This window comes from Staurois parvus, unplaced genomic scaffold (genome assembly GCF_062004578.1).
Source record: "Staurois parvus isolate SC_StPar_1 unplaced genomic scaffold, SC_StPar_1.0 ptg001407l, whole genome shotgun sequence".
Taxonomy (NCBI): Eukaryota; Metazoa; Chordata; class Amphibia; order Anura; family Ranidae; genus Staurois; species Staurois parvus.
Genome location: NW_028319203.1, coordinates 232,501 through 258,656, shown reverse-complemented (window position 1 = coordinate 258,656; position 26,156 = coordinate 232,501). Strand labels below are relative to the sequence as shown.

The 26,156-nt window shown below is 43.4% G+C and overlaps 1 protein-coding gene across 4 annotated transcripts in view; it reads left to right on the top strand.

The window, feature by feature from the left end:
• Positions 1-26,156, top strand: part of DPP8 (dipeptidyl peptidase 8) — a 90,820-nt gene that overhangs the window by 20,344 nt on the left and 44,320 nt on the right. For all 4 annotated transcript variants that reach the window (XM_089661922.1, XM_089661924.1, XM_089661923.1 and 1 more), the window contains exons 5-10: positions 514-624; positions 9,094-9,222; positions 9,332-9,393; positions 12,799-12,899; positions 21,194-21,371; positions 26,033-26,156. The exon at positions 26,033-26,156 ends at the window's right edge or, in 3 of these variants, runs on beyond it. In XM_089661922.1, the coding sequence (XP_089518048.1) occupies positions 514-624; positions 9,094-9,222; positions 9,332-9,393; positions 12,799-12,899; positions 21,194-21,371; positions 26,033-26,156 (705 nt within the window). The remainder of the gene's footprint in view (positions 1-513; positions 625-9,093; positions 9,223-9,331; positions 9,394-12,798; positions 12,900-21,193; positions 21,372-26,032) is intronic.

Genomic DNA, 26,156 nt, shown 5'->3' with positions numbered 1-26,156 from the left:
CCCAAAGGTCAGCAGTCATCTCCATAAGGTCCCGCTGCAGAGCTGAGCGGCCGGCCCAGTATTCTGACACGGCGGCAGTGGAAATACCGGACCGGCCACTCCATAAGACGCACTGACATTTCCCCCCCTTTTTTGGGGGGAAAAAGTGCGTCTTATGGAGCGAAAAATACGGTACTCGGTGGAACATCATCTTTTATTTTTTTTTAAAAATTATTGTGTTATCTATTTTTTTTTCTTTGCATTAAGATTCAAAATGTATTTTTCCCAAAAAATTGTGCTTAAAAAACCACCGCGCAATTACCGTGTGACATGAAAAAAAAGCAAAACCCACCAATTTATTTTCTAGGACCTCTGCTTTAAAAGATAATTTTCTGGCAAGAAATACTGATTGTTATATGTAAACAAAAAGTGCCGGAAATGGCCTGGTCTGGAAGTGGATAGTGAACATACGAACAGTTTAATCTGCCCTTTTTCTTACTCTGCTTTGATACTGATTAATTTGGTTCTACACAGATATGGTTGGAGTGGAGGAAGACTCGCGGTCTGCAGGCGTAGCATCCTTTGTGCTACAGGAGGAATTTGATCGCTACACTGGATATTGGTGGTGTCCTCGCAATGAATCAAGTAAGAACCATTCTGTTGATCAATAAGATGAGTACAAAATGTAAGTGCACACACATTTGCTGTCATTAACCACTTGCCACATGGAGGACATCATATGACGTCATCGGGTTTCATTGGTTATATTGGGATGGTGCCTGCAACTGCAGGCATCTATCCAGTATCAGCTGGCGATTCTCTGTTGTGTTGAAGTGATTCATGTGGCTATAGAAGCACCTCCGCTGTCGCCTTTACCGGGCTCTCCGGTCCCATCAGGGAACCCCGAAAGGATGTGACCAGCGGCATCGACTTCCAGGCACACAGGGAGAGGAGCTGATGCTGTTCCTCTTTTTATGTGACACCAGAAACTGGAAGTGACAAGGGATTTCATCACTTCTGATTCCTGTTTCATGTAAGCAAGCCATTACCAGCTTGTGAAAGCATCTGATCAAACCGAAAACCAAGAAAACATCTGGCAGTCGGCCTTCTACTTCTACATCAACTTCACTGTCTATTTGAGATCCCCAAGGTGGTTTGAATATGTTCATCATAGCTCAAGACCCCTAGATTTTTCTCGTGCACTATAAGGTGCACCTGGATCAATGTTGGATCCTTGATTTTTTTTATACCTACCTTTTCTATTCAAATTCCCCGGTTGGGGAATTTCTTCTCTGGTTTTGGTCCCGTTTCTAATCTTCACAGCACAGTGCTAGCAGAACAACAGTCATCACTGACAATTCCGTCATCCCACGACGCCAAAATTTCAGCTGTTGTACACTTTATTGGGAAGCTCTACTCTAACTACATCTTGTCCCTCTGAATACTCGCAGTGGCGTTTAAGATAGCTTCCATAAACGCACACGGCCTAAACCATCCAGCTAAGCGTTCCTCCTTATGGCGAGAAGCGACCTCCTCTGTGTACAAGACACGCTTTCAAGAGTCCTCTCCTCCTAGATGCTTCCACAAACAGTGCTCCACAATTTTCATGGCTCTGGTTAAGAAGAGTGATGTGCTCATAGCTATCTAAAACTCTCTGTCCTTTACTCTAAAAAGTTCTTGCATAGATCAAGATGGTAGATACATTATTTTAGTCTGAGAGAAGGAGAAGAAGCGCCTCTAAGTGCAGTATAACACTTTATTCAGGATCAAAGGTAGGAACACTCACATTATTGAGGTAAATAAATAGCATAAAAACCGTGGTATGGTGTAAACATCGGACAGGTGGGTATGTAGAGTAAAGAGCTGTCATCGGTATGTAGTAGTCAGCGTGCCGCTGGAGCAGCGTGGTGGCTGGAGGGGAACAGCTGTGAGGCCGGCGTGCATGTCCTCACTCCAAACCGGGTGGAACGCAGAGACGACGTGACAGTGATGACGTCAGATACTCAAGATGCACTGTGACGCGTTTCAGAGCATGCGCTGGCCGGGAAAGGCGGAAATGCGCTCTTTTATCAAGCAGCTGCCGGCCGGCTACACAGCTGTCCCCTTCCAGCCACCACGCTGCTCCAGCAGCACGCTGACTACTCCATACCGATGACAGCTCTTTACTCTGCATACCCACCTGTCCGATGTTTACACCATACCACGGTTTTTATGCTATTTATTTACCTCAATAATGTGAGTGTTCCTGCCTTTGATCCCGAATAAAGTGTTATGCTGCACTTCGAGGCGCTTCTTCTCCTTCTCTCATCCTACAGCGTCTGCTACAGTACTTTTGGGAGCATTGCCCTTAGTGCCATACGGGCCCCCCCATCTCAATCTTCCTTAACATCAACAGCATCACCATCACCTCACACCAGGATAGCCCAGGACTTTGAGCAGTTTTGCGCTGATCACCTCCCTTCATTTCTTCTAACATTATTTTAGTCTGCCTTATCAATTTCAAAACATATGCCTTAGTGAACATCTATGCCCCGAACTCTCATCCAATCCGATTCTTTAACCACTTCCAGTCCGGACACTTTTACCCCCTTCCTAACCAGGGCAATTTTCAGCTTTCAGCGCTATCACACTTTGAATGACAATTGCGCGGTCATGCAACACTGTACCCAAATGAATTTTTTACCATTTTTTTGAGACAGATAAAGCTTTATTTTGGTGGTATTTATTCACCGCTGAGATTTTAATTTTTTTTGCTATGTAAATGACAAATCCAAAAATTTTGAAAAAAAGTGTTTTTTTAAATAAAATTTTGCAAATAAATAATATTTCATCATAAATCTTGGCCAAAATTTATTCCGTTATCTTTTTAGTATAAAAAAAAAAAATCCAAATTAGTTTATAACCAAAAAGTATAATTTTTAAACATTTTTTTTTACATTTTTATTTTATTTTTTTATATTATTATTTTTTATTTTAATTTTTTTTTTTTACATACTGTCACCCTAGCAGTACAGTGTTACCATGGTGACACTGTACTACTTGTGGGGGGTGATGAAGATTTTTTTTTTTTTACACTGATTGCTTTTACACCCATATAGGATGTAAAAGCAATCATTTCTCTTTCTCTCTGTGTGCATTCTTGCACTCATTGAGAAGTACTGAGTGAGCTGTGATTGGTCACAGCTTGTCACATGGTACAAGGCTGTTGTGAATAGCCTTGTACCATGTGACCTCTGTGATCATTCACAGATTTCACACGTAGTAAGCAATGATGTCACAAGTGACATCTTGCTTACTACTTTGCATGTGATCACTGATTGGCCAATCAGTGATCACATGATTGGGACCTCGCACAGAGGTCCCGTCCGACGATCGGTGTTCCACTGTGTCCGGAGGACACAGCGGGCACCGGATCGCGGTGCTGCGTGCTCCCAAGGAGCGCGCACAAGCAGGGTGCGGGGAGGCCGTTTATAAACGGCCACCCGACCCTGCAGTGCCACCGTCCAGCCGTTTATATGCAACGGCCGGTCGGGAAGTGGTTAAGCATATTCACAAGAAAATCTCTGCAGTAAAGAAGGCTCAGTGATTCTTTGTAGGGACTTCAGTTGTGTTATGGACTCACATACAGACTCTACATCACTTGCAAAAAAAGTACAGATTCCTTGTAACGTTTTTTTTTTTCACTCAGTAGACCTATTTGATGTCTGGAGATGCCAGCATGCCAGTGAGAAAAATTTAACTTTCTTTTCTACACGTCATTTGACATACTCAAGAATTGATATGTTTTTTGTAGATAAACATACTTAACATAAATTCTCATCCTCCTCGATTTGTAACATAACATGGTCTGAGTGTAGTATGTAGACCATCAGCGCTACTCAAATAGAATAAAATAGAAATCAGGAAGCTGCTATCACCTGGCTATACACCTGAATACGTTGCAAACATAAAGAAAATATGGTGTTGCGCTTTCATACACAGTAGCTAAATACACTCAAATGGCATGATTAATGCATGAATATTAAATCTCAAATTCTAATATATGAAATATACACATCATAAAAAGACATCATCATGTGATAATATGCAAAAATATATACATATATATAAAGGAGAAATAAACATCAAAACACTCAAATGGCATGATTAATGCATGAATATAAAATCTCAAATAAATTCTAATATATGAAATATACACATCATAAAAAGACAATATCATGTGATAATATGCAAAAATATATACATATATATATATATATATATATATATATATATATATATATATATATATATATATAAAGGAGAAATAAACATCAAAACACTAAATAAAATTGTGAGACAATGTACATGGGTCCCTTTATAAAGGGAAAAAAGTGACATAAATCACAAATAAAAAGAGTGATAAATAAATGGCATAAATTATGCCTGCAAAATATATATAGAATTTTATTAGAATTTATTTGAGATTTGATATTCATGCATTAATCATGCCATTTGAGTGTATTTAGGTACTGTGTATGAAAGCACAACACCATTTTTTCTTTATTTGTAATATGGTCTGACCACGCTCGTATTACCCTAGAAATCGAGGGGAAAGAGCACACTTCTCCGAGGTACTTATGGAGATGTGACTAGGTTGCTACACTCACCACAATTTCAAACCGATCTATCTAGACACCTACAGGAATTCTTTGCCAATAACACTGGATCAGTAGAAAACCTATTTACACTTTGGAATGCTCATAAGGCATGTATGAGAGGGGTATGTATTCCAGTGAGTGCCAGGGACAAACGCCAAAGAAAACAACACCTTAATGACCTTTTACAACATATTCACGATTTAGACACACTAAATAAAGAATCCCTCAATCACAAATTCTCCTCAGAGCTTGCACGACTTCGCCTGGACTTACATAAGCTCTTACTAGACTCTCATGACCGTCATGCCACAACTGTGAAACTTAATTACTATGCTACAGGGAATAGAGCAGGTAAACTCCTGGGGAACTGAATTGCAACCCAAAGGTCTAAAGTGAAAGTTTGTTTTTTTTGTATCATCAAGCGGATAATCATAAAATAATCCACAAGAGATAGCTGATTCTTTCGCCAATTACTATAGATGAACCTACCACCACCACCACCCAACCTTCAGATACAGCCATAAGAGATTTCCTTAGCAAACTCAATTTACCTTTTCTAACCCCCATACAACTCCAAGAACTAAACTCAGAGTTCACATCAATGGAAATCTTAAATAATATAAATTCCTTATCCAATGGTAAATCACCGGGACTGGATGGCTTTATATCTGAGTATTACAAAACCTTTGAACACCTCTTGAAGCATCATCTAAAACATCTCTTTTGATGCAGCAGCCTCCTCACTCTCATTCCCTGAGGAAATGCTCAAAGCGCATATAGTTACTATCCAGTAAAGACCCAACGACTCCTCCGATCTTTCAACCTACAGTCATGGCCGAAATTGTTGGCACCCTTGATATTTCTCCAGGAAATCATGTATTTCTCACGAAACGTATTGCATTAACACATGTTTTGCTATACACATGTTTATTCCCTTTGTGTGTATTGGGACAAAACAAAAAAAGGGAGGAAAGAAAGCAAATTCGACATAATGTCACACAAACCTCCAAAAATGGGCTGGACAAAAGTATTGGCACCCTTTCACAACTGCGGATAAATAAGAATGTTACAAGCATGTGATGCTCCTGTAAACTCACCTGGGGCAAGTAACAGGTGTGGGCAATATAGAAATCACACCTGAAAGCAGATAAAAAGGAGAGACGTTCACTTAACCTTTGCATTGTGTGTCTGTCTGTGCCACACTAAGCATGGACAACAGAAAGAGGAGACGAGAACTGTCTGAGGACCTGAGAACCAAAATTGTGGCAAAATATCAACAATCTCAAGGTTACAAGTCCATCTCCAGAGAACTAGATTTGCCTTTGTCCACAGTGCACAACATTATCAAGAAGTTTGCAACCCATGGCACTGTAGCTAATCTCCCTGGTCGTGGACGGATGAGGAAAATTGATGAAAGATTGCAACGCAGAATAGTCCGGATGGTGGATAAGCAGCCCCAAACATGTTCCAAAGACATTCAAGCTGTCCTGCAGGCTCAGGGAGCATCAGTGTCAGCGCGAACTATCCGTCGACATTTAAATGAAATGAAACGCTATGGCAGGAGACCCAGGAGGACCCCACTGCTGACACAGAGACATAAAAAAGCAAGACTACAGTTTGCCAAAATGTACTTGAGTAAGCCAAAAGCCTTCTGGGAAAACGTCTTGTGGACAGATGAGACCAAGATAGAGCTTTTCGGTAAAGCACATCATTCTACTGTTTACCGAAAACGGAATGAGGCCTACAAAGAACAAAACACAGTACCTACGGTAAAATATGGTGGAGGTTCAATGATGTTTTGGGGTTGTTTTGCTGCCTCTGGCACTGGGTGCCTTGACTGTGTGCAAGGCATCATGAAATCTGAGGATTACCAAAGGATTTTGGGTCGCACTGTAGGGCCCAGTGTCAGAAAGCTGGGTTTGCGTCCAAGATCCTGGGTCTTCCAGCAGGACAATGACCCCAAACATACGTCAAAAAGCACTCAGAAATGGATGGCAAAGAAGCGCTGGAGAGTTCTGAAGTGGCCAGCAATGAGCCCAGATCTAAATCCCATTGAACACCTGTGGAGAGATCTTAAAATTGCTGTTGGGAAAAGGTGTCCTTCCAATAAGAGAGACCTGGAGCTGTTTGCAAAGGAAGAGTGGTCCAAAATTCCGGGTGAGAGGTGTCAGAAGCTTATTGATGGTTATAGGAAGCGACTGATTTCAGTTATGTTTTCCAAAGGGTGTGCAACCAAATATTAAGTTAAGGGTGCCAATACTTTTGTCCAGCCCATTTTTGGGGTTTTGTGTGACATTATGTCATATTTGCTTTTCTGCCTCTGTTTTATATTTGTTCCAATACATACAAAGGGAATAAACATGTGTATAGCAAAACATGTGTTAATGCAATACCTTTTTTGTGTGAAATACTTGATTTTCAGGAAAAATATCAAGGGTGCCAACAATTTCGGCCATGACTGTATATCACTGCTAAATGTAGATGTAAAAATGCCAAATTAATAGCTCGACGCCTTACAAAGCTGTTTCCATTATAGGTCAAGACTGACCAATCAGATTTCACGCCTGGTAGACATTCTTCTGATGCTACGAGACGAATGATAAATGCCATCTTTTATGCTAAATCAACTCGAATATTCTATTTTATGATGTTTGTTGATGCTGAGAAAGCATTCGACCGCATACATTGGTCCTACATGTCTCATATGTTACAAAAATTTGGTTTAAGTGGCTTAATATATCGAGCTATTCTAGCCCTGTATTCTAACCCTCCTGTACAAGTATACACATCAGAGATGTTATCGAAACCTTTTCTGATTACTAATGGTTCCCTACAGAGATGCCCCTTATCACCAACGATATTTAATTTACTTATCGAACCACTAGCTGAAACGATCCAATCGCATTCAGATATCTTAGGTCTGCTTATTAGAAAACAACACATACCATCCAGCTATTTGGGGACAGGAAAGTAGAGCAGAAGGAGACCGAGGGTTTCCAAGTCGTGTAATCATCTCACAGTCAGCTTTGGGAGGAAGGCAAGACTATGTTCATAAAAGTTGCCTATGGTTCTGTATTTCTATTTTAAAGCGTAACGTATAGATTATTTCATATATCTTAGTTTGTCAGAGTTTCACAGGCATGCGCAATATGCCATACCAGCACCCTGATCACCTCCATACACCATACCAGCGACCTGATCACCTCCACACACCATACCAGCACCCTGATCACCACCATACACCATACCAGCATACTGATCACCCCTATACCAGCATCTTGATCACCACCATACCAGCATCCTTATCACTTCCATACCAGCATCCTGATCACCGCCATACCAGCATCATGATCACCGCCATACCAGCATCCTGATCACCACCATGCCCCGTACCAGCATCCTGATCACCACCATACCCCATACCAGCATCCTGATCACCACCATGCCCCGTACCAGCATCCTGATCACCGCCATACCCCGTACCAGCATCCTGATCACCGCCATACCCCGTACCAGCATACTAATCACCGCCATACCCCATACCAGCGTGCTGATCACCGCCATACCCCATACCAGCGTCCTGATCACCGCCATACCAGCGTCCTGATCACCGCCATACCCCATACCAGCGTCCTGATCACCGCCATACCCCATACCAGCGTCCTGATCACCGCCATACCCCATACCATCACCTTGATCCCTGCCATACCCCAGACCAGCATCCTGATCACCGCCATACCCCATACCAGCGTCCTGATCAGCACCATACCCCAGACCAGCGTCCTGATCACCGCCATACCCCACACCAGCATCCTGAGCACCCCCATACCCCATAACAGCATCCTGATCACCGCCATACCATCGTCCTGATCCTTGCCATATGCCATACCAGAGTCCGGAATTTTAGGATCTCAACTAATCCGTTTTCAAATATATATCCCATAGTTTGTAGATTCTATAGCTTTCACAAAAACTAAATAATACAAACTGTTTATGATTATTTTTACCCCAAAAATGTAGCAGAATACATTTTGGCCTAAATTTCTGAAGAAAAATTATCTGCCAAATTTTATAACTAAAAAACAATTTTTTTTTTTTTAAATTTCGGTAATTTTTCATTTATATAGCAATAAAATTTAAAACCCAGTGGTGATCAAATACCACCTAAAGAAAGCTTTATTTGTCTCAAAAAAAAGGATAAAAATTTCATATGGGTACAGTGTTGCATGACTGAGTAATTGCAACTCAAAGTGTGATAGCGCTGAAAGTTGAAAATTGGCCTGGAGTGGAAGAGGGTGAAAGTGTTCAGACTTGAAGTGGTTAAAGCGTGACATGTTTGGTATCTGTTTACTATTTGCACACCTTGAAAATATTTTAAATCCAAATGATTTATATGATGTGATTTTCATTGTCATGATAGCTAGGTTCACAATACACACCTTTTCCCCCTCTTTCATTTTTTTTTTTATCTCAGCACCTTCAGGAGGTCAGATTCTGCGTGTCCTATATGAAGAGAATGATGAATCTGAGGTGGAAATAATTCATGTGACATCCCCAATGCTGGAGACTCGCAGGACAGATTCATTTAGGTACCCTAAAGCTGGTGAGCATCAACTCGTGTCTGAAGTAGGGAAATGGTCACTGTAGAGTTTGCAGAAATAGTTGTCTGGATTTTTATAAAATGTCTCTTTGTACTTTGACTCAATTTTCAGGGACTGCCAATCCAAAAGTGGCATTTAAGTTGTCGGAGATAACAGTGGATTCAGAAGGCAGGGTGAGTGCGTTACTTTTCTTATCTGAGTTTCATTTAACCCCCCCTTCCTTACATCATATAAATTATGTATGGTGGAAAGGATTCCGAGGCAGTGAGTGTTTAGAGATGACTGCCAACTGTAATGGCAGAGGAAGACCAAAGAGTTGATTTACAAGTATTGTAACTAAATCTGACCCTTATTGCAGAAAGGAGAATATACTCTTTAACAGGCAAAAACTGTCTTTATAATTGCTTGAAAGATTTCTCATTATTCTGGGATAAACCCTGCTGTGATTGGTTAGGGTGCAGGTAGGTGTGTCGGAGGCTCCAAACTAACTTTTTAAGCCCTGGTTCACATCTATGCGACCGTGCGGGCCGTGTTTTGCGCTGGCACGAGAGCCCATTCATTTGAATGGACCCCCGAGCCCTGTGACACTCAGAGAAGTCCCGGCACTTCTTCTGAAAACGCAGCCGAGGTTCCCAGTACGGTTGTGGTTTCCAGTGCGGGCGACGTAACAGAACTAATGGCACCCAATTTTATTTATTTATTTATTTTTTTTTTCAAAACATTTATCGTTTCATCCCCTCCCCCCTACCTATATACCACCCATCCCTCCCCATCCAATCCCTGAACCCTTCTTCTCTGCATTTTCCTGTTCATTTGTTAATTTCTGGAGATCGTAATCCCTATAAAAGAAGAACAAAATATGTTTCCATATTATTCTATGTTAATCCCCCATAACCTCTAAAGCTAGCCTTGACTTTTTGAATGCCTCCTATTTGTTCCATCTTGTATTATTATTATTATTATTATTACATCGAGTTTATATAGCGCCAAAGGGTTTGCTCAGCGCTGTACAATAGGGGGAACAATACATGGCACAGTACAACAAAAACAGACAGCGTACGAGGGGTAAGAGGGCCCTACTCTTTCAAGCTTACAATCTAGGAGGGAGGGGGTAATGGTACAGTAGGAAGTGGCTGTGGGGAATGAAGTGGTGGGAGGAATGAGGGAGAATGGCAGTTAGGTGAGGGTGGGGTAGGCTTCCCTGAAGAGTTGGGTTTTGAGGGAGCGCCTGAATGTGGGGAGGGAAGGCGACAGTCGGATGGATTGGGGCAGTGAGTTCCAGAGGATGGGGGAGGACCTGGAGAAGTCCTGCAGTCGTGCGTGGGAGGAGGAGACCAGGGAGCAGGATAGAAGGAGGTCCTGTGAGGAGCGAAGGGTACGAGTAGGGTGGTACTTGGGGATCAGGTTGGTGAGGTAGTTAAGGGCAGTGTTGTGAATGGCTTTGTAGGTCAGGATTAGAAGTTTGAATTTGATGCGTTGGGCAATCGGGAGCCAGTGGAGGGAGAGGCAGAGGTGGAGCGGCTGGTGAGGTGGATGAGTCTGGCCGCTGAGTTCAGGATGGTCTGGAGCGGGGAGAGCCTGCACTTGGGTAGGCCAATGAGAAGAGAGTTGCAGTAGTCAAGGCGTGAGATGATGAGGGAGTGTACTTGTATGGTGACTCTCCATCTTATCTTCATTCAAATCATAAAGTTCCTCCAATTTACATATTTGATCCACCCTGTCCACCCAGTCTTTTGTTTTCGGCACCTCCTGTTTCCTCCAATACTTGGGTGGGGGAGGGATGAAACGATAAATGTTTTGATAATATGCTGAGGTTTTAATGAGTATGTTTGTATAACTTGTTTATCTGAAAAATTTAAATAAAAAAAAAAAGAACTAATAGCACCCGCCCGCGGGTCTGCATTCCTCTGTGCGCGTGGATCCGCAGCGTCACCACCCGCACAGATGTGAACCTAGCCTAAAGGGACATCAAATGTGCAATTGGGTTTAATGTGAAATGTTTTACTGTCTCTAGTGTCAGTACTTTGTGTCACCCTTCTGGCACAAGCATACCACCGTCATTTTTAGGACCCTTGTATTTCTTTGAAACAAGGTTTTTTTTTTTTGTTTTTTTTTAAAGCTCAACTCCGGGCTGAAAAAAAAAGATCCCTTGCAGTAGGGCTGTGCTCACACTGCAAGGGTTAATAGCATGTTTTGTCCAAGGAAGAAGAGAAACACTTTTACTTACCTGATCCTTCACTCCTCCGACAGATGGGACTTCCCCACAATCTGGTTGTGGACTGTCCCTTGGTGTCTTAACATCCAGAGCGGGGCTATGGATCCTGCTTTTGTCTTGATGACGTTAAGACCCTAGACTGGTGGAGTGCAGTGGTTTAGAAGCTGCAGGAGCCAGTCTGGCTGTGGGGAGGAGCAGGGGATCAGGTAAGTATATGGCCCCTTTCACAAGGGGCAAACTCCATCTCGATCAGTGGGGAATCTATTCACAGGTCCCCTGCTGATCGGCGTCTCCCTGCTGACTGGCTCAATGGGCATCTGACTGTAAACAGACTACTCTCTAATCCCATCTGCCTAAATGGAAGAGGATGGATCCCCTTCCATTTTTTTTTTTTTTTTTTTTTTAATAAACTCGATTGGACCCTGAGGTAGGCAGGTGTAAATGAACACGCACTCATTTACACAAGCTTGTCCATGGGGGTGAATGGACAATCCAATCATTTCCTCCTGAAAAACTGACAGGCGGACATGATCAGACCCACCGTGTGAAAGGGGCAATCTCCTTTTATTGTTCCCCTAGAGTGGGGTAGGCAACCTGCGGCTCTCTAGCTGTTGTGGAACTACATTTCCCATGTGGCATTGCAGAGATTACAAAACTGACAGTTACAGCTATGACTTGCAGAGGCATGATGGAACTTGTAGTCCTGCGGCTCTCAGGTTGCCTTCCCCTGCCCTAGACATAAACAAGCAAATAACCCTTGCATTGCAGGCACAGCCCCACTGCAAGCGGATAATTTTTTATTGGTATGTATTAGGTGTGGTGCTACAGAACACCTCCCTCATAAACCATTACTCTTGTGCCCTAATTTATTTGCCCAAAGTTGAGATTCTTCTTTTAGTGGTTACTGCAGTGTCTGGGTTGTCATCCCGTGTGAGGACTGATATCATATGTATTATTATTATACAGGACATATATAGTGCCAACAGTTTGCTCAGCACTTTACAATATAAAGGGAGACAATACAGTTCAATACAAGAGGGTTAGGAGGGCCTGATCCTGGGAGCTTACAATTTAAGGCTGGCCATACACTTTGCAATTTTCTGTCCAATTGCTGCCCAGTTTCCTTTAGATTTACCTTCAACTATGTAGGACAAGAGCCTGCCTAATTGGATACAATTGAAAGTGTTAGGTTTGACCTCATATTATTTGGTTTTTGGTAAATCTAAACCAAAAATCTCAAGAAAATTGTATGTCCAGCCTAAGAGTAGCGGAGAGTCTTCATCTGTCTGCATATACCTTAAGGGTTTATATTAGATCTTGGGTGAACTGTTCTGCAAACACCAACCTATGTTTATTTCTGTAGGTGTTGGATGTGGTAGACAAGGAACTCCGGCAGCCGTTTGAAGTGCTTTTTGCAGGGTGTGAATACATAGCTAGAGCTGGATGGACTCCTGATGGAAAGTAGTGAGTGGTCTTTCTTTTTTTTTTTTTTTTTTTTTTTTGAATAATCGCTTGTTGACCGGCCCATCCAGATATACTACAGGCCATCCACTCTCCTGCGCCAGGTCACATACATGTATTTCCGGGTCGGGGGTGCACGCACGTCCACTGTCCCAGCTGTGCTGTCATTCGCTACAGCATAAGCCGATCAGTGGGTCCCGGCCAATGATTAGTGCTCTTGTCTTAGTTTCTATCATAAAAAATAAAAATCCCAGTGGTGATGAAATACCACCAACAGAAAGCTCTATTTGTGGTGGAAAAAAATGCTATAAACTTTATTTGGGTACAATGTTGCATGACCGTGCAATTGTCAGTTAAAGTAGTGTCGAATAGCAAAAAATGTCCTGGTCATGAAGAGAGTAGAACCTTCGCAGCTGAAGTGGATACGTTAATTCCTGCACCATGCATATTTAACATTCAGTGCACTCAGCTCATTGTGCAGTGGGGTGAACCAGACATTACACAACAAAGTAACTTCAAATATGTCTGACTGGAATAATACTTCCACGGTGGGGGTAATGTCACATGTAGTACTCATGGAGTCTGGTGAACTGACCAGAACGCTGCAGTAAATCAGGGCTAGCCCTGAATTCCGAAACAAATCCACACTAAAGTGGATCATGCATCAAACAGACAAAATGGCAATCCCCACAGATAAATGCCAGTAATAGTGTCTGGTCATATATAAGCTGTGAGCCCTTGTAGATAGTCAACTTGGGGTTCCCCAGGGCGCGGAGTCTAAGCTCCAGCCTGCTTCTTCACCAGAGCCCCTGATGGTGGGGATGGACTTGCAGCAAGCTGGGACCAGGTCGTGGCCCCCGGGTACGCCCAGCTGAGGATGAGAAGACCACTTGCGGGAGCAGAGTACAATGGGAAGAGACAAAATGGAAATCCAATAGACTAGGCGAGGTCAGGACAGGCAGAAAACAAGCACAGTCAGAGAACAAAGCAGGGGTCGGTACACAAGTAGTCAATGCAGGATACAGGAGATAGCAACACACAGGAGCTCAGACAGCTAGGAAGTTGCTCAGGCAAAGTGGCCTAGACTGAGCATGTCTTATATAGACAAGCAAACAAGGAGGCGGGCCAGGAAGTGATGGAAAGGAAGGAAATAAAAGTGGGAGAACAGCAGATGACACCCATAGGTGAGCACAGAAAGACACACATGTGAAAGAGATCAGGAACAGCATTGCAGCAAGGAGGTAAGAACACAAACAAGAAACTGCAGGCTGACTTGTGACATTGGCAATCTCCATGTGTATAAATTCAAAAGCCTTCCATAATAAGTGCAATGTGTCCATACATAGAGACTAATCCATGAGCCATGGCATAAGTAGAACAAGCAAATACTTATCGATCCATAACATCCTCTATCAATCAAGATCGCCCAACAGGGGCCAACCAGATAACTGCCGCAGAAGGTGGTCTGATGGTTTTGCTGGTATGTCACCAGGTGCATCAGAGACTAAACTTACCTTGTAGACCTTCCCCTTTCCTATGGGTTAGAGTCAGCCTTTGAACTGCAAGCCAGGGGTTAAATCGTCATTTGCCATGTGGCAACTTAAAGCGGAGACAGAAGACTATGGGGAGGACAACTTCCACTTCTGTTGACCTAGGCGATCGCAGTGGAAGTTGGAGCGGGTACCTGTCAAATTCGGGTACCCGCTCCCCACGGGTGCCAATCCTTAATGGGGAGTGGGGAACAAAGACTTAAAGCGGAACTTCCCCTTTTGGGTGGAGCTCTGCTTTAATAAAAAGCCACGTTTTAGGTTAATCAATTCCAGTCCGGACACTGTCAACCCCTTCCAGTCCAGGCCAATTTTCAGCTTTCAGCACTATCACACTTTGAATGACAATGCGGTCATGCAACACTTTACCCATATTAATTTTTTAGCATTTGTTTGAGACAGATAAAGCTTTATTTTGGTGGTATTTATTCACTACTGGGATTTTATTTTTTTTGCTATGTGAATGAAAAAGTCCAAAAACTAACTAGCCATTGGATTGCTTTTGCAAGCAGCGGGTTGGGACATCTCCCCTTCCGTGGGCTGTCTCATCGCACGAGGACACCTGAACAACCTTCTGGCGCTTCCGCCGGCTGATCATAAAAGCAAACAAAGACTGGAACCGCTCTGTTCGCCTCTATGATATAGAAAACAGGAAGCCATGAGCGTACATAACTTATGGTTTCTCCTATGTAAATGGCGCCATTTTAAAAATGGAATGATTTTGATTACACCGATTTAACGGCAGAGGAGGGATATGGGGTCTTATTGACACCAGATCGCGTGATAAAGCACACCTGTCACTGCCTATTGCTGTCACAAGGGATGTTTACATTCTTTGTGACGGCAATAAAAGTGATCAAGAAAGAAAAAAAAATGAAGCGACAGAGTTAAAATAAAAAGTTTTTAATAATTTTTTTAAAGCACCCCCTTCCCCGCTCACAAAGGCAAACACGCTTCGGTCCTGCACACACACAAACAGCAATCTGCCCACACATGATGCATCACTGAGAACGTCAGATCATGGGCAGTAATTCCAGTACCACACCTTCTCTGTAAAGGCTGTGAAAAAGTCACGTATGGATAGTAAAATTTTAGTTTAGTATTGTGGTTTTTTTTTTTGCATTAAAATTCAAAAGAGTGCATTTTTAAAAAAAAAGTCTGTTTGAAAAACACTGTGCAAACACTGCATTACATAGAAAAAATTGCAAAACGCATCAATTTATTCTCTAGGGCCTCTGCTTTAACCTCTTCATGCTGGCCAAACGCAAATGTACGGCCTCCCAGCATCTGGGCCAAGACGCAGAGCGGCCGCACATTTGCATTCTATTAAAAAAGAAGATATGTGCTGGAAGCGCGCACCCTGCGCGCTCCCAGCACACATGTCCGGTACTCACGGAAAGGTCCCGATCTCCTCTTTCGATCGGGACCTTTCACGATCATGTGACCGGCGGGTCACGGCGATCACATGACCCTAAACCCGCGACCGCCTCCCGGCTTCTGAAACCCTTAAAGGGCCAGGAGGCGCTGGCGCGAAGGGGTTAAAAAAAAATATATGTTTGGGGGTTCTAAGAAATTTTCTATCAGTTTAAGTTGCCGCAAAGCCCCTTTCGTTTTTAAAAGCACCTCTGCCTAATAAAAACATCAACCCTTCCATCCTGGCAATTTTTTTTTTTTAATCAGGACAAGTAGATTGTAATGAGGGACAAGTAGATTGGACCCCCAGTTTAGTCCCTTGAACAAGTAGTTTTTAAAAAAAATTTCACACCCTTGATGGAAGGCAACTTACTGTTACGTCGCTGCCTGTTTCCTGGTTTCAGACGGGCGGGGTGCGCGCACCTGAAACCCAGGAACAGGCGGCGACGTAACAGTACATTGCTTTGCCTGCATAGGCCGCCAGTCGCAGCACACAGTGGGAGTCTGTCAGCAGGTCCCTGGCCAGAACTTGCTAAGTGGCTGTATCCAGTCACAGCCCAGAGCCCTGTGTTGACAATCAACACAGAGCTCTGTACAGAGGGAACGATTTGTCTGTTTCTCATTTTTGCAAAGCAAGGATGAGAAACAAAGAGATCAATTAGTAAAATCAGCACATAATATACACGTTACACATTGTTAGGCACACCTTTAACCCCTTGATCGCCCTTGTGTTTAACCCCTTCCCAGCCAGTGTCATTAGTACAGTGAAAGTGTATACCACAGATCACTCTATTAGTGTCACTGGAGATGTTAGTTCCCGTCAGTGTCAGTTAGTGTCAGAATGCCAGCTGCACTGTCGCAGTCCCAATCACCTGATCACCGCTTTTAGTATCAATAAATAAAGAATTCCATTATATATCCTATACTTTTTAGACACTATAACTTTCACACAAACCAATCAATATACACTTATTGTTTTTCTTTTTTTTTTCTTTTTTCTTACCAAAGACATGTAGCAGAATACATTTTGGCCAAAATTTATGAAGAAATTTGATTTTTTTATTATTATGTTTTAAAGCAGAAAGTAAAAATATAAAGTTGTGTTTTTTTTTTTTCCTATTTTCACTTACATCGGAAGAAAATCAAAAACCCAGTGGTGATCAAATACTACCATATGAAAGCTCTATTTGTGTGAAAAAAATTATATAAATTTTATTTGGGTACAGCATTACATGACCGCGCAATTACCTGTTAAAGTAGCGCAGTGCTAAATAGGAAAAACTGGCCTGGTCATGAAGGGGTGAAACCTTTCAGAGGTCAAGTGGATAAACCAGATCCCAATATCCGCATACGATGCCACATCCCATATTTTTTTGACAAAACTCATTAGGACTAAAATATTCCACATGCAATACTCGGGACTTTACAGGCTTTGTATTACAGTCAAAAACACACTATGTGAATAAAATCTATAATTTTATTAGAGTATTGATCAATAAAAAATGTCTACATAATCATCACCATTGGCGATATATACAATAGACCATAAAAACACAAAGGGTTATGTGAAGACTTAAAGCGGAGCTCCACCCAAACGGGTAAGTTCCGCTTTAAGGACTGCTCCCCTGTTCCTCATTAAGGATTGGCACCTTTGGGGGGCGGGGGGGAAAGCGGGTACCCGAATTTGACAGGTACCCATTCCCACTTCCGGTCCGACCGCCTAGGCCAGGGGTAGGCAACCTGTGGCTCTCTAGCTGTTGTGGAACTACATTTCCCATGAGGCATTGCAAAGATTACAAAACTGACAGTTACAGCTATGACTTGCAGAGGAATGATGAAACTTGTAGTCCTGCGGCTCTCAGGTTGCCTACCCTTGGCCTAGGCCAGTGGTCGGCAAGCCGCGGCTCGCGAGCCACATGCGGCTCTTTACACACTTTAATGCGGCTCGTCTGTGTGCCGGGCGCCCGCTCCCCTCCCTCCCTCCTCTCGGGCGGCCGCCCCAAAAGTCAGGACTCTGCAGCTAGCCCAGCAATGGGCAATCTATGGCCCGCGGGCCGTATACAGCCCGGCGGACCTTTTAATCCAGCCCGCGGAGCGTGGCAAACATTGGCTGTCAGGATGTAGGCGGGGCAGCGTGACGAACTCCTCTCCTCTCACAGTCCGCCCTGAAGACGGGAACACGGCGAGAGGAACGCGCGGAGCAAAGGTAAGTGAATTGAGACAATATGGGGAATGAATTACTATAGGGGGGATGAATTACTATATGGGGGATGAATTACTATATGGGGGATGAATTACTATATGGGGGATGAATTACTATGGGGGATGAATTACTATATGGGGGATGAATTACTATATGGGGGATGAATTACTATGGGGGATGAATTACTATATGGGGGATGAATTACTATGGGGGATGAATTACTATATGGGGGATGAATTACTATGGGGGATGAATTACTATATGGGGGATGAATTACTATATGGGGGATGAATTACTATATGGGGGATGAATTACTATGGGGGATGAATTACTATATGGGGGATGAATTACTATGGGGGATGAATTACTATATGGGGGATGAATTACTATATGGGGGGATGAATTACTATATGGGGGATGTATTTTCAGTTTTAAAAATGTGGCTCTCAAAATAAATTTCAATCGTGGTTTTGGCGAGATTTGGCTCAGTTGAAAAAAAAGGTTGCCCACCACTGGCCTAGGCGATCGGAAGCAGAAGGTGTTCTCCCTTCCTCCCTCCCCGTAGTCTTTTGGGACACGTGACAGGTCCCAGAAGACTACAGGACCATTCATGAAGCACAGCGCTACTTGCGCACGCACAGTGGGTACCCGGCTGTGAAGCCTCAAGCTGCACAGCCGGGTGCCCACACTGAAGATGCCGGCCTCCTGGAATACAGGACGGCCAGTGAAACGGGCTGCGGGACACACACCGAGGGACAGGCAAGTGGCTGTTTTTTTAAAAGTCAGCAGCTACAATTTTTGTAGCTTTTATTGTTGGACAGGGTGAGTGGAACTCCGCTTCAACGTTGGATGCTTGTGTAGTCCTGTATGGGTGTAGTCCAGCATGTTTCACAGTAACACACTGCTTCCTCAGTGACTTCACAGGAGCATCTACATAGATAGAAATGATCATACTACATAATAATCACATCAAACACAGTATATGTAACCTAATCATTTAATTAATTGAGTGTACAGCCTACCACACCAGATTCATATGATGGACATGCACATACCCCCATATCCCCAGACCAGCTTCCACCCGAAGCACTGTATGAGCCTAATCCCCTGCCACAAATTCAGCGGAAGGGGGATGGCATCAGAGGCACTGGACCACATAGGAAGGTGACGGAGGCCGTACCCAACAAACTACCTCCACCAAGAGAAAGATGTAGTGACTGTATGTTGATATCCACCTAAAAATTAAATAAATGACCAAACCACAATAAGCATCGATACCAAAACCTACCCACCCAACAAAGCTATCACATTCATTAACCAGCTGCCATCCGCGCTATAGCCTAAAGAAGCTACAGCGTGGTTGTCTAGTTCTGGGAAGGCGTCTATAGACATCTTCCCAGAAACCACAACCCCCCCCCCGAGCGCCCACGGGGCGTGCTCTGTGATAGCTGTGTCCTTTGGAGACCGCTGATTACAGATCATGATGAAGAGCCAATCACAGCAGTCCTTTACCATGTCATCTGCTGTGTCCAATCACAGCTGATCAAATGTAAAAAATTGACAGTTATCAGCATTTCCTTTCCTCACCACTGTCACTGTGTGAGGAAAGGAGGGCCTATAATCAGTGATCCTGTGACAGCACACATTTACACTGATAGTCAGGGCTCTGATCGTCAGTACCCAGATAATCAGTGCAACCCCATCAGAGCAGCCTGATCAGTGCCCCATCAGAGCAGCCTGATCAGTGCCCCATCAGAGCAGCCTGATCAGTGCCCCATCAGAGCAGCCTGATCAGTGCCCCATCAGAGCAGCCTGATCAGTGCCCCATCAGAGCAGCCTGATCAGTGCCCCATCAGAGCAGCCTGATCAGTGCCCCATCAGAGCAGCCTGATCAGTGCCCCATCAGAGCAGCCTGATCAGTGCCCCATCAGAGCAGCCTGATCAGTGCCCCATCAGAGCAGCCTGATCAGTGCCCCATCAGAGCAGCCTGATCAGTGCCCCATCAGTGCAGCGTCATGAGCTCCCCATCAGTGCAGCCTCATGAGCTCCCCATCAGTGCAGCCTCATGAGCTCCCCATCAGTGCAGCCTCATGAGCTCCCCATCAGTGCAGCCTCATGAGCTCCCCATCAGTGCAGCCTCATGAGCTCCCCATCAGTGCAGCCTCATGAGCTCCCCATCAGTGCAGCCTCATGAGCTCCCCATCAGTGCAGCCTCATGAGCTCCCCATCAGTGCAGCCTCATGAGCTCCCCATCAGTGCAGCCTCATGAGCTCCCCAACAGTGCAGCCTCATGAGCTCCCCATCAGTGCAGCCTCATGAGCTCCCCATCAGTGCAGCCTCATGAGCTCCCCATCAGTGCAGCCTCATGAGCTCCCCATCAGTGCAGCCTCATGAGCTCCCCATCAGTGCAGCCTCATGAGCTCCCCATCAGTGCAGCCTCATGAGCTCCCCATCAGAGCAGCCTCATCAGCGCCCCATCAGTGCAGCTGAAGAATATATTTAATATATATATTTAAAAAAATATATATATATTTTTTTAAATATATTCTTCAGATTTTTTTTAACATATAAAAAAGTAATTTTAACATATATTTTTACAAATATTTGTAAAGGCATTCCAAACATGTAGATTTGTATTTTTAAAGACATACAGTATATTTGAAATGTATGTTTAAAAATATTTTTCATATATTTTGTAATAAAAACACATTTCAACATGCAGTGTGTATGTGTGTGTGTATATATATATATATATATATATATATGTTTATTGAAATATATTGAATATGGCCTAAATTGTAGCATTTCAAATATATGGCAATATATTTGGGAAGAATATTTTTAAAATATATTTCAAATATATTTTTCTTCCATGTGGGCACTGAGGCTAAGTCACCATTCTGGAACACATATATCAAAAAAGGCTTTATCTGTATACTTGTGGGTCAGTAACTGAAATATTAAAACAAAGGGTCAGCACAGCAGCCAGGCAACTAGCATTTTCACAGTAAGAGATCTGCAGTTGCATCTTGTATGCCTGTCGCTTGCAGGGTTTGTATCAAGTGTATTTGTGGATGTGCAACACACAGACTTTTACATGTATCTCCTAACTTTTTTCTTGTCTACATGTGCAGTGCCTGGGCTGTCCTGCTAGATCGTCCACAGACACGTCTGCAGATCGTCCTCATCCCACCCTCCTTGTTCGTGGCACCTTTTAAAGACCTTTCAGAGCACCATCGGCTGTCAGAATCCACATCGGACTCCTTAGCACCGCTTGTGATATACGAGGAGACAACGGATATATGGATAAATGTATGTAACCGTAGATTCCCTTAAGGGGTCATGGCTTATAGATGTCAGTTTGTATTTTTGATTGATCGTTAGCTGCTCATCTACTGCACTTCACATACTGAGGTGTGCTACAGTACCAGGGGTGGACTGACAACTCATGGGGCCCCTGGGCAATAGAGGATCATGGGGCCCCTGTGTCCTTGCCCAAACTCAAAAAAGCCTATGAAAAAGGTACCAGGGGCATCTCATGGGGCTCTCTACTGACCCTGGGCCCTCGGGCAGTGCCCGAGTTTCCAAATGGTCAATCCGCCCCTGTACAGTACCCATAGGCATTAATATGGACCTCTCACAAACCAAATGGATCAAGGCGACCTACCACCAACTGTTTCTGTTGACACTATGCTAAGACCTGTTGGTGATAGGTTGCCGACATCTAACCACTTCAGCCCTGCTGGGTACGTTGCTGGGGTTTGCTCCGTTCTACCTGGATGATGTCTGCAGCTGCAGGCGTCATCCCGGTGTTGTTTTTTAGAGCCAGCAGTTGGCTTTCATGCATCATCGATCTCTGTGACTAACAAGCCGCTCATTCGTTAATACCTTTAGATTGTAAGCTTCCAGGATCAGGGCCCTCCTAACCCTCTTGTATTGAACTGTATTGTTGCTGTATTGTCTCCCGTTATATTGTAAAGCGCTGCGCAAACTGTTGGCGCCATAAATCCTGTATAATAATAATAATAATATTACATGCATTGGGTCTCCACTATGGTAACCCGGAAGGGTTAACATGACATCACTTCCAGGTTACCCAGATGTAAACAGCACCATTTAATGAAAAAAAAAAAAAAGCAATCTTGAGGTTTATGAATGTTTTTAAGTGCAGAGGAGGGATTTGGGGTCTTTTTGACCCTAGATCCCTCACAAAGAGTACCTGTCTTGTGCCTATTGCTGTCACAAGGGATGTTTACATTTCTTCCCATATGGAAGAAAAATCTTATTTGAAATCTATTTTAAAAATATTCCTCCCAAATATATTGCCATATATTTGAAATGCTACAATTTTGGCCATATTCAATATATTTCAATATATATATTTTTAAAAATATATATTTTTAAATATATTGTTCAGATTTTTTTTAACATATAAAAAAGTCATTTTAACATATATTTTTACATATATTTGTAAATGCATTCCAAAAATGGAGATTTGTATTTTTAAAGACATACAGCATATTTGAAATGTATTTTTAAAAATATTTTTCATATATTTTGTAATAACACATTTCAACATGCAGTGTATATATATGTGTGTGTATATGTATGTATATATGTATATATATATATGTATGTATATATATATATATATATATATATATATATATATATATATATATATATATATATATATATATACACACACACACACACACACACACACTGCATGTTGAAATGTGTTATTACAAAATACATGAAAAATATTTTTAAAAATACATTTCAAATATACTGTATGTCTTTAAAAATACAAATCTACATTTTTGGAATGCATTTACAAATACATGTAAAAATATATGTTAAAATGACTTTTTTATATGTTAAAAACAATCTGAAGAATATATTTAAAAATATATATTTTTAAAATATATATTGAAATATATTGAATATGGGCAAAATTTTTGCATCTCAAATATATGGCAATATATTTGGGAAGAATATTTTTAAAATATATTTCAAATATACTTTTCTTCCATGTGGGTTGTGACATCAATAAAATTGATAAAAATAAATAAATTAAAGCAACAGTGTAAAAATAAAACACATATTAATTAATAATTAAAAACATTTTTTAAAAAGTGTCCTGTCCCCCTGTGCTTGTGCACAAAGGTAAACGCACGGGTCAGTCCCACACGAGTGCAAACAGCGATCGGTTCACACATGTGAGGTATCACCGCAATCGTTAGATCACGGGCAGTAATTCCAGCACTAGACCTACTCTATAACTCTAAAGTGGTAACCTGTAAAGGCTTTTAAAGCATCACCTATGGATAGTAAAATTTACGCCATATGACACCATTGCATGGGCGTATGCAATTTTAAAGCATAGCATGTTTGGAATTTATTTACTCAGCGTAACATCAGTTTTTATACTAAAAAAAAAATGTGTTTTATATGGTGTTTTTTTGCATTAACATCCAAAAAAAAGTGTATTTTTTGCTTTTAAAAAACTGCTGTGCAAATACTGTATGACAAAAAATTGCAGCAATCGCTCTTTTATTCTCTAGGGCAGTGATGGCGAACCTTTTTGAGCCCGAGTGCCCAAACTGCAACCCAAAACCAACTTATTTCTTTCAAAGTGCCAACACTGCAATGAAACCTGAATATCGAGCTTTTGGTTTAGAAAAAACAACTCGTACAGTAGTGCAAACTAACAGTACAGGGATGACCAGAGACTACAGACACAGTACAGAGATGACCAGAGACTGCGGACACAGTACAGGGATGACCAGAGACTGCGGACACAGTACAGGGGATGACCAGAGACTGCGGACACAGTACAGGGATGACCAGAGACTGCGGACACAGTACAGGAGATGACCAGAGACTGCGGACACAGTACAGGAGATGACCAGAGACTGCGGACACAGTACAGGGATGACCAGAGACTGCGGACACAGTACAGGAGATGACCAGAGACTGCAGACACAGTACAGAGATGACCAGAGACTGCGGACACAGTACAGGGATGACCAGAGACTGCGGACACAGTACAGGGATGACCAGAGACTGCGGACACAGTACAGGGATGACCAGAGACTACGGACAGTACAGGGATGACCAGAGACTGCGGACAGTACAGGGATGACCAGAGACTGCGGACACAGTACAGGGATGACCAGAGACTACGGACAGTACAGGGATGACCAGAGACTGCGGACTCAGTACAGGAGATGACCAGAGACTGCGGACACAGTACAGGGATGACCAGAGACTACGGACAGTACAGGGATGACCAGAGACTGCGGACAGTACAGGGATGACCAGAGACTGCGGACAGTACAGGGATGACCAGAGACTGCGGACAGTACAGGGATGACCAGAGACTGCGGACACAGTACAGGGTATGACCAGAGACTGCGGACAGTACAGGGATGACCGGAGACTGCGGACAGTACAGGGATGACCGGAGACTGCGGACACAGTACAGGAGATGACCAGAGACTGCGGACACAGTACAGGGATGACCAGAGACTGCGGACAGTACAGGGATGACCAGAGACTGCGGACAGTACAGGGATGACCAGAGACTGCGGACACAGTACAGGGTATGACCAGAGACTGCGGACAGTACAGGGATGACCGGAGACTGCGGACACAGTACAGGAGATGACCAGAGACTGCGGACACAGTACAGGAGATGACCAGAGACTGCGGACACAGTACAGGAGATGACCAGAGACTGCGGACACAGTACAGGGATGACCAGAGACTGCGGACACAGTACAGGGTATGACCAGAGACTGCAAACACAGTACAGGGATGACCAGAGACTGCGGACACAGTACAGGGATGACCAGAGACTGCGGACACAGCACAGGGATGACCAGAGGCTGCGGACACAGTACAGGGATGACCAGAGGCTGCGGAAAGCACAGGGATGACCAGAGACTGCGGACAGTACAGGAGATGACCAGAGACTGCGGACAGTACAGGAGATGACCAGAGACTGCGGAAAGCACAGGGATGACCAGAGACTGCGGACAGTACAGATGACTACTGACCTTTGGGGAGGGAGGGGGAGCGGGTACCTGAATTTGACAGGTACCCGCTCTTACTTCCGCAGAGTTTTTTTTTTTATCTTACCTGTTCCTTTATCCAGCGGCGCGCTGTCTTCCCGGCTTCTGTAGTGTGGGCGCTCGTCGGACAGCCGGATGCCCAGTGCGCATGCGCGAGAAGCGCTGCGCTTTGTGATTGGTCCGGCGGCTTCTGGGATCTGTCATGTGTCCCAGGTACCGCCTTACCATTCACAAAGAGCACTGCTTCTTACGCATGCGCACTTGGGACCCGGCTGTCACGCACACTACAGAAGCCGGGAAGACAGCGCGCCGCTGGATAGAGGGACAGGTAAGGTCCCACTGCAGAGCTGAGCGGCCGGCCCGGTATTCTGACACGGCGGCGGTGGAAATACCGGACCGGCCGCTCTATATTCGCTCCATAAGACGCACTGACATTTTCCCCCCTTTTTTGGGGGAAAAAAAGTGCGTCTTATGGAGCGAAAAATACGGTATTCTCCTGGCGTGCCCACAGATAAGGCTCGGCGTGCCGGCTGTGGCACGCGTGCCACGGGTTCGCCATCACTGCTCTAGGGTCTCTGCTAAAAATATATATATATATAAATAATAATGGATCTAAGTAATTTTCTAGCAAAAAAAAAAATGATTTACACTTGTAAACAAAAAAGTGCCAGAAACGGCTTGGCGCTGAAGTGGCTAATGTATTTTTTTTATTTTTTTTTAAAACTGTTGAAATAATAAAAAATGACAAATGATAGTCTAGTTCATTCTCCGTGTGTTTTCCTTCTGCTCTTTGAACTATTCCTACTCTACAGTTGTGGTCAGACTGAACATTTCCATTTTCAACGTGGTGGTTGCTAAACTCATGTTTTTTCTCATCCTTTGTTCTGTCCGCAGATCCATGACATCTTGTACTTTTTTCCACAAACCCGGGAAGATGAAATCCAATTCCTCTTTGCCTCTGAGTGCAAGACAGGATTTCGACACCTTTATCGGATCACCAGCCTGTTGAGAGCAGCCG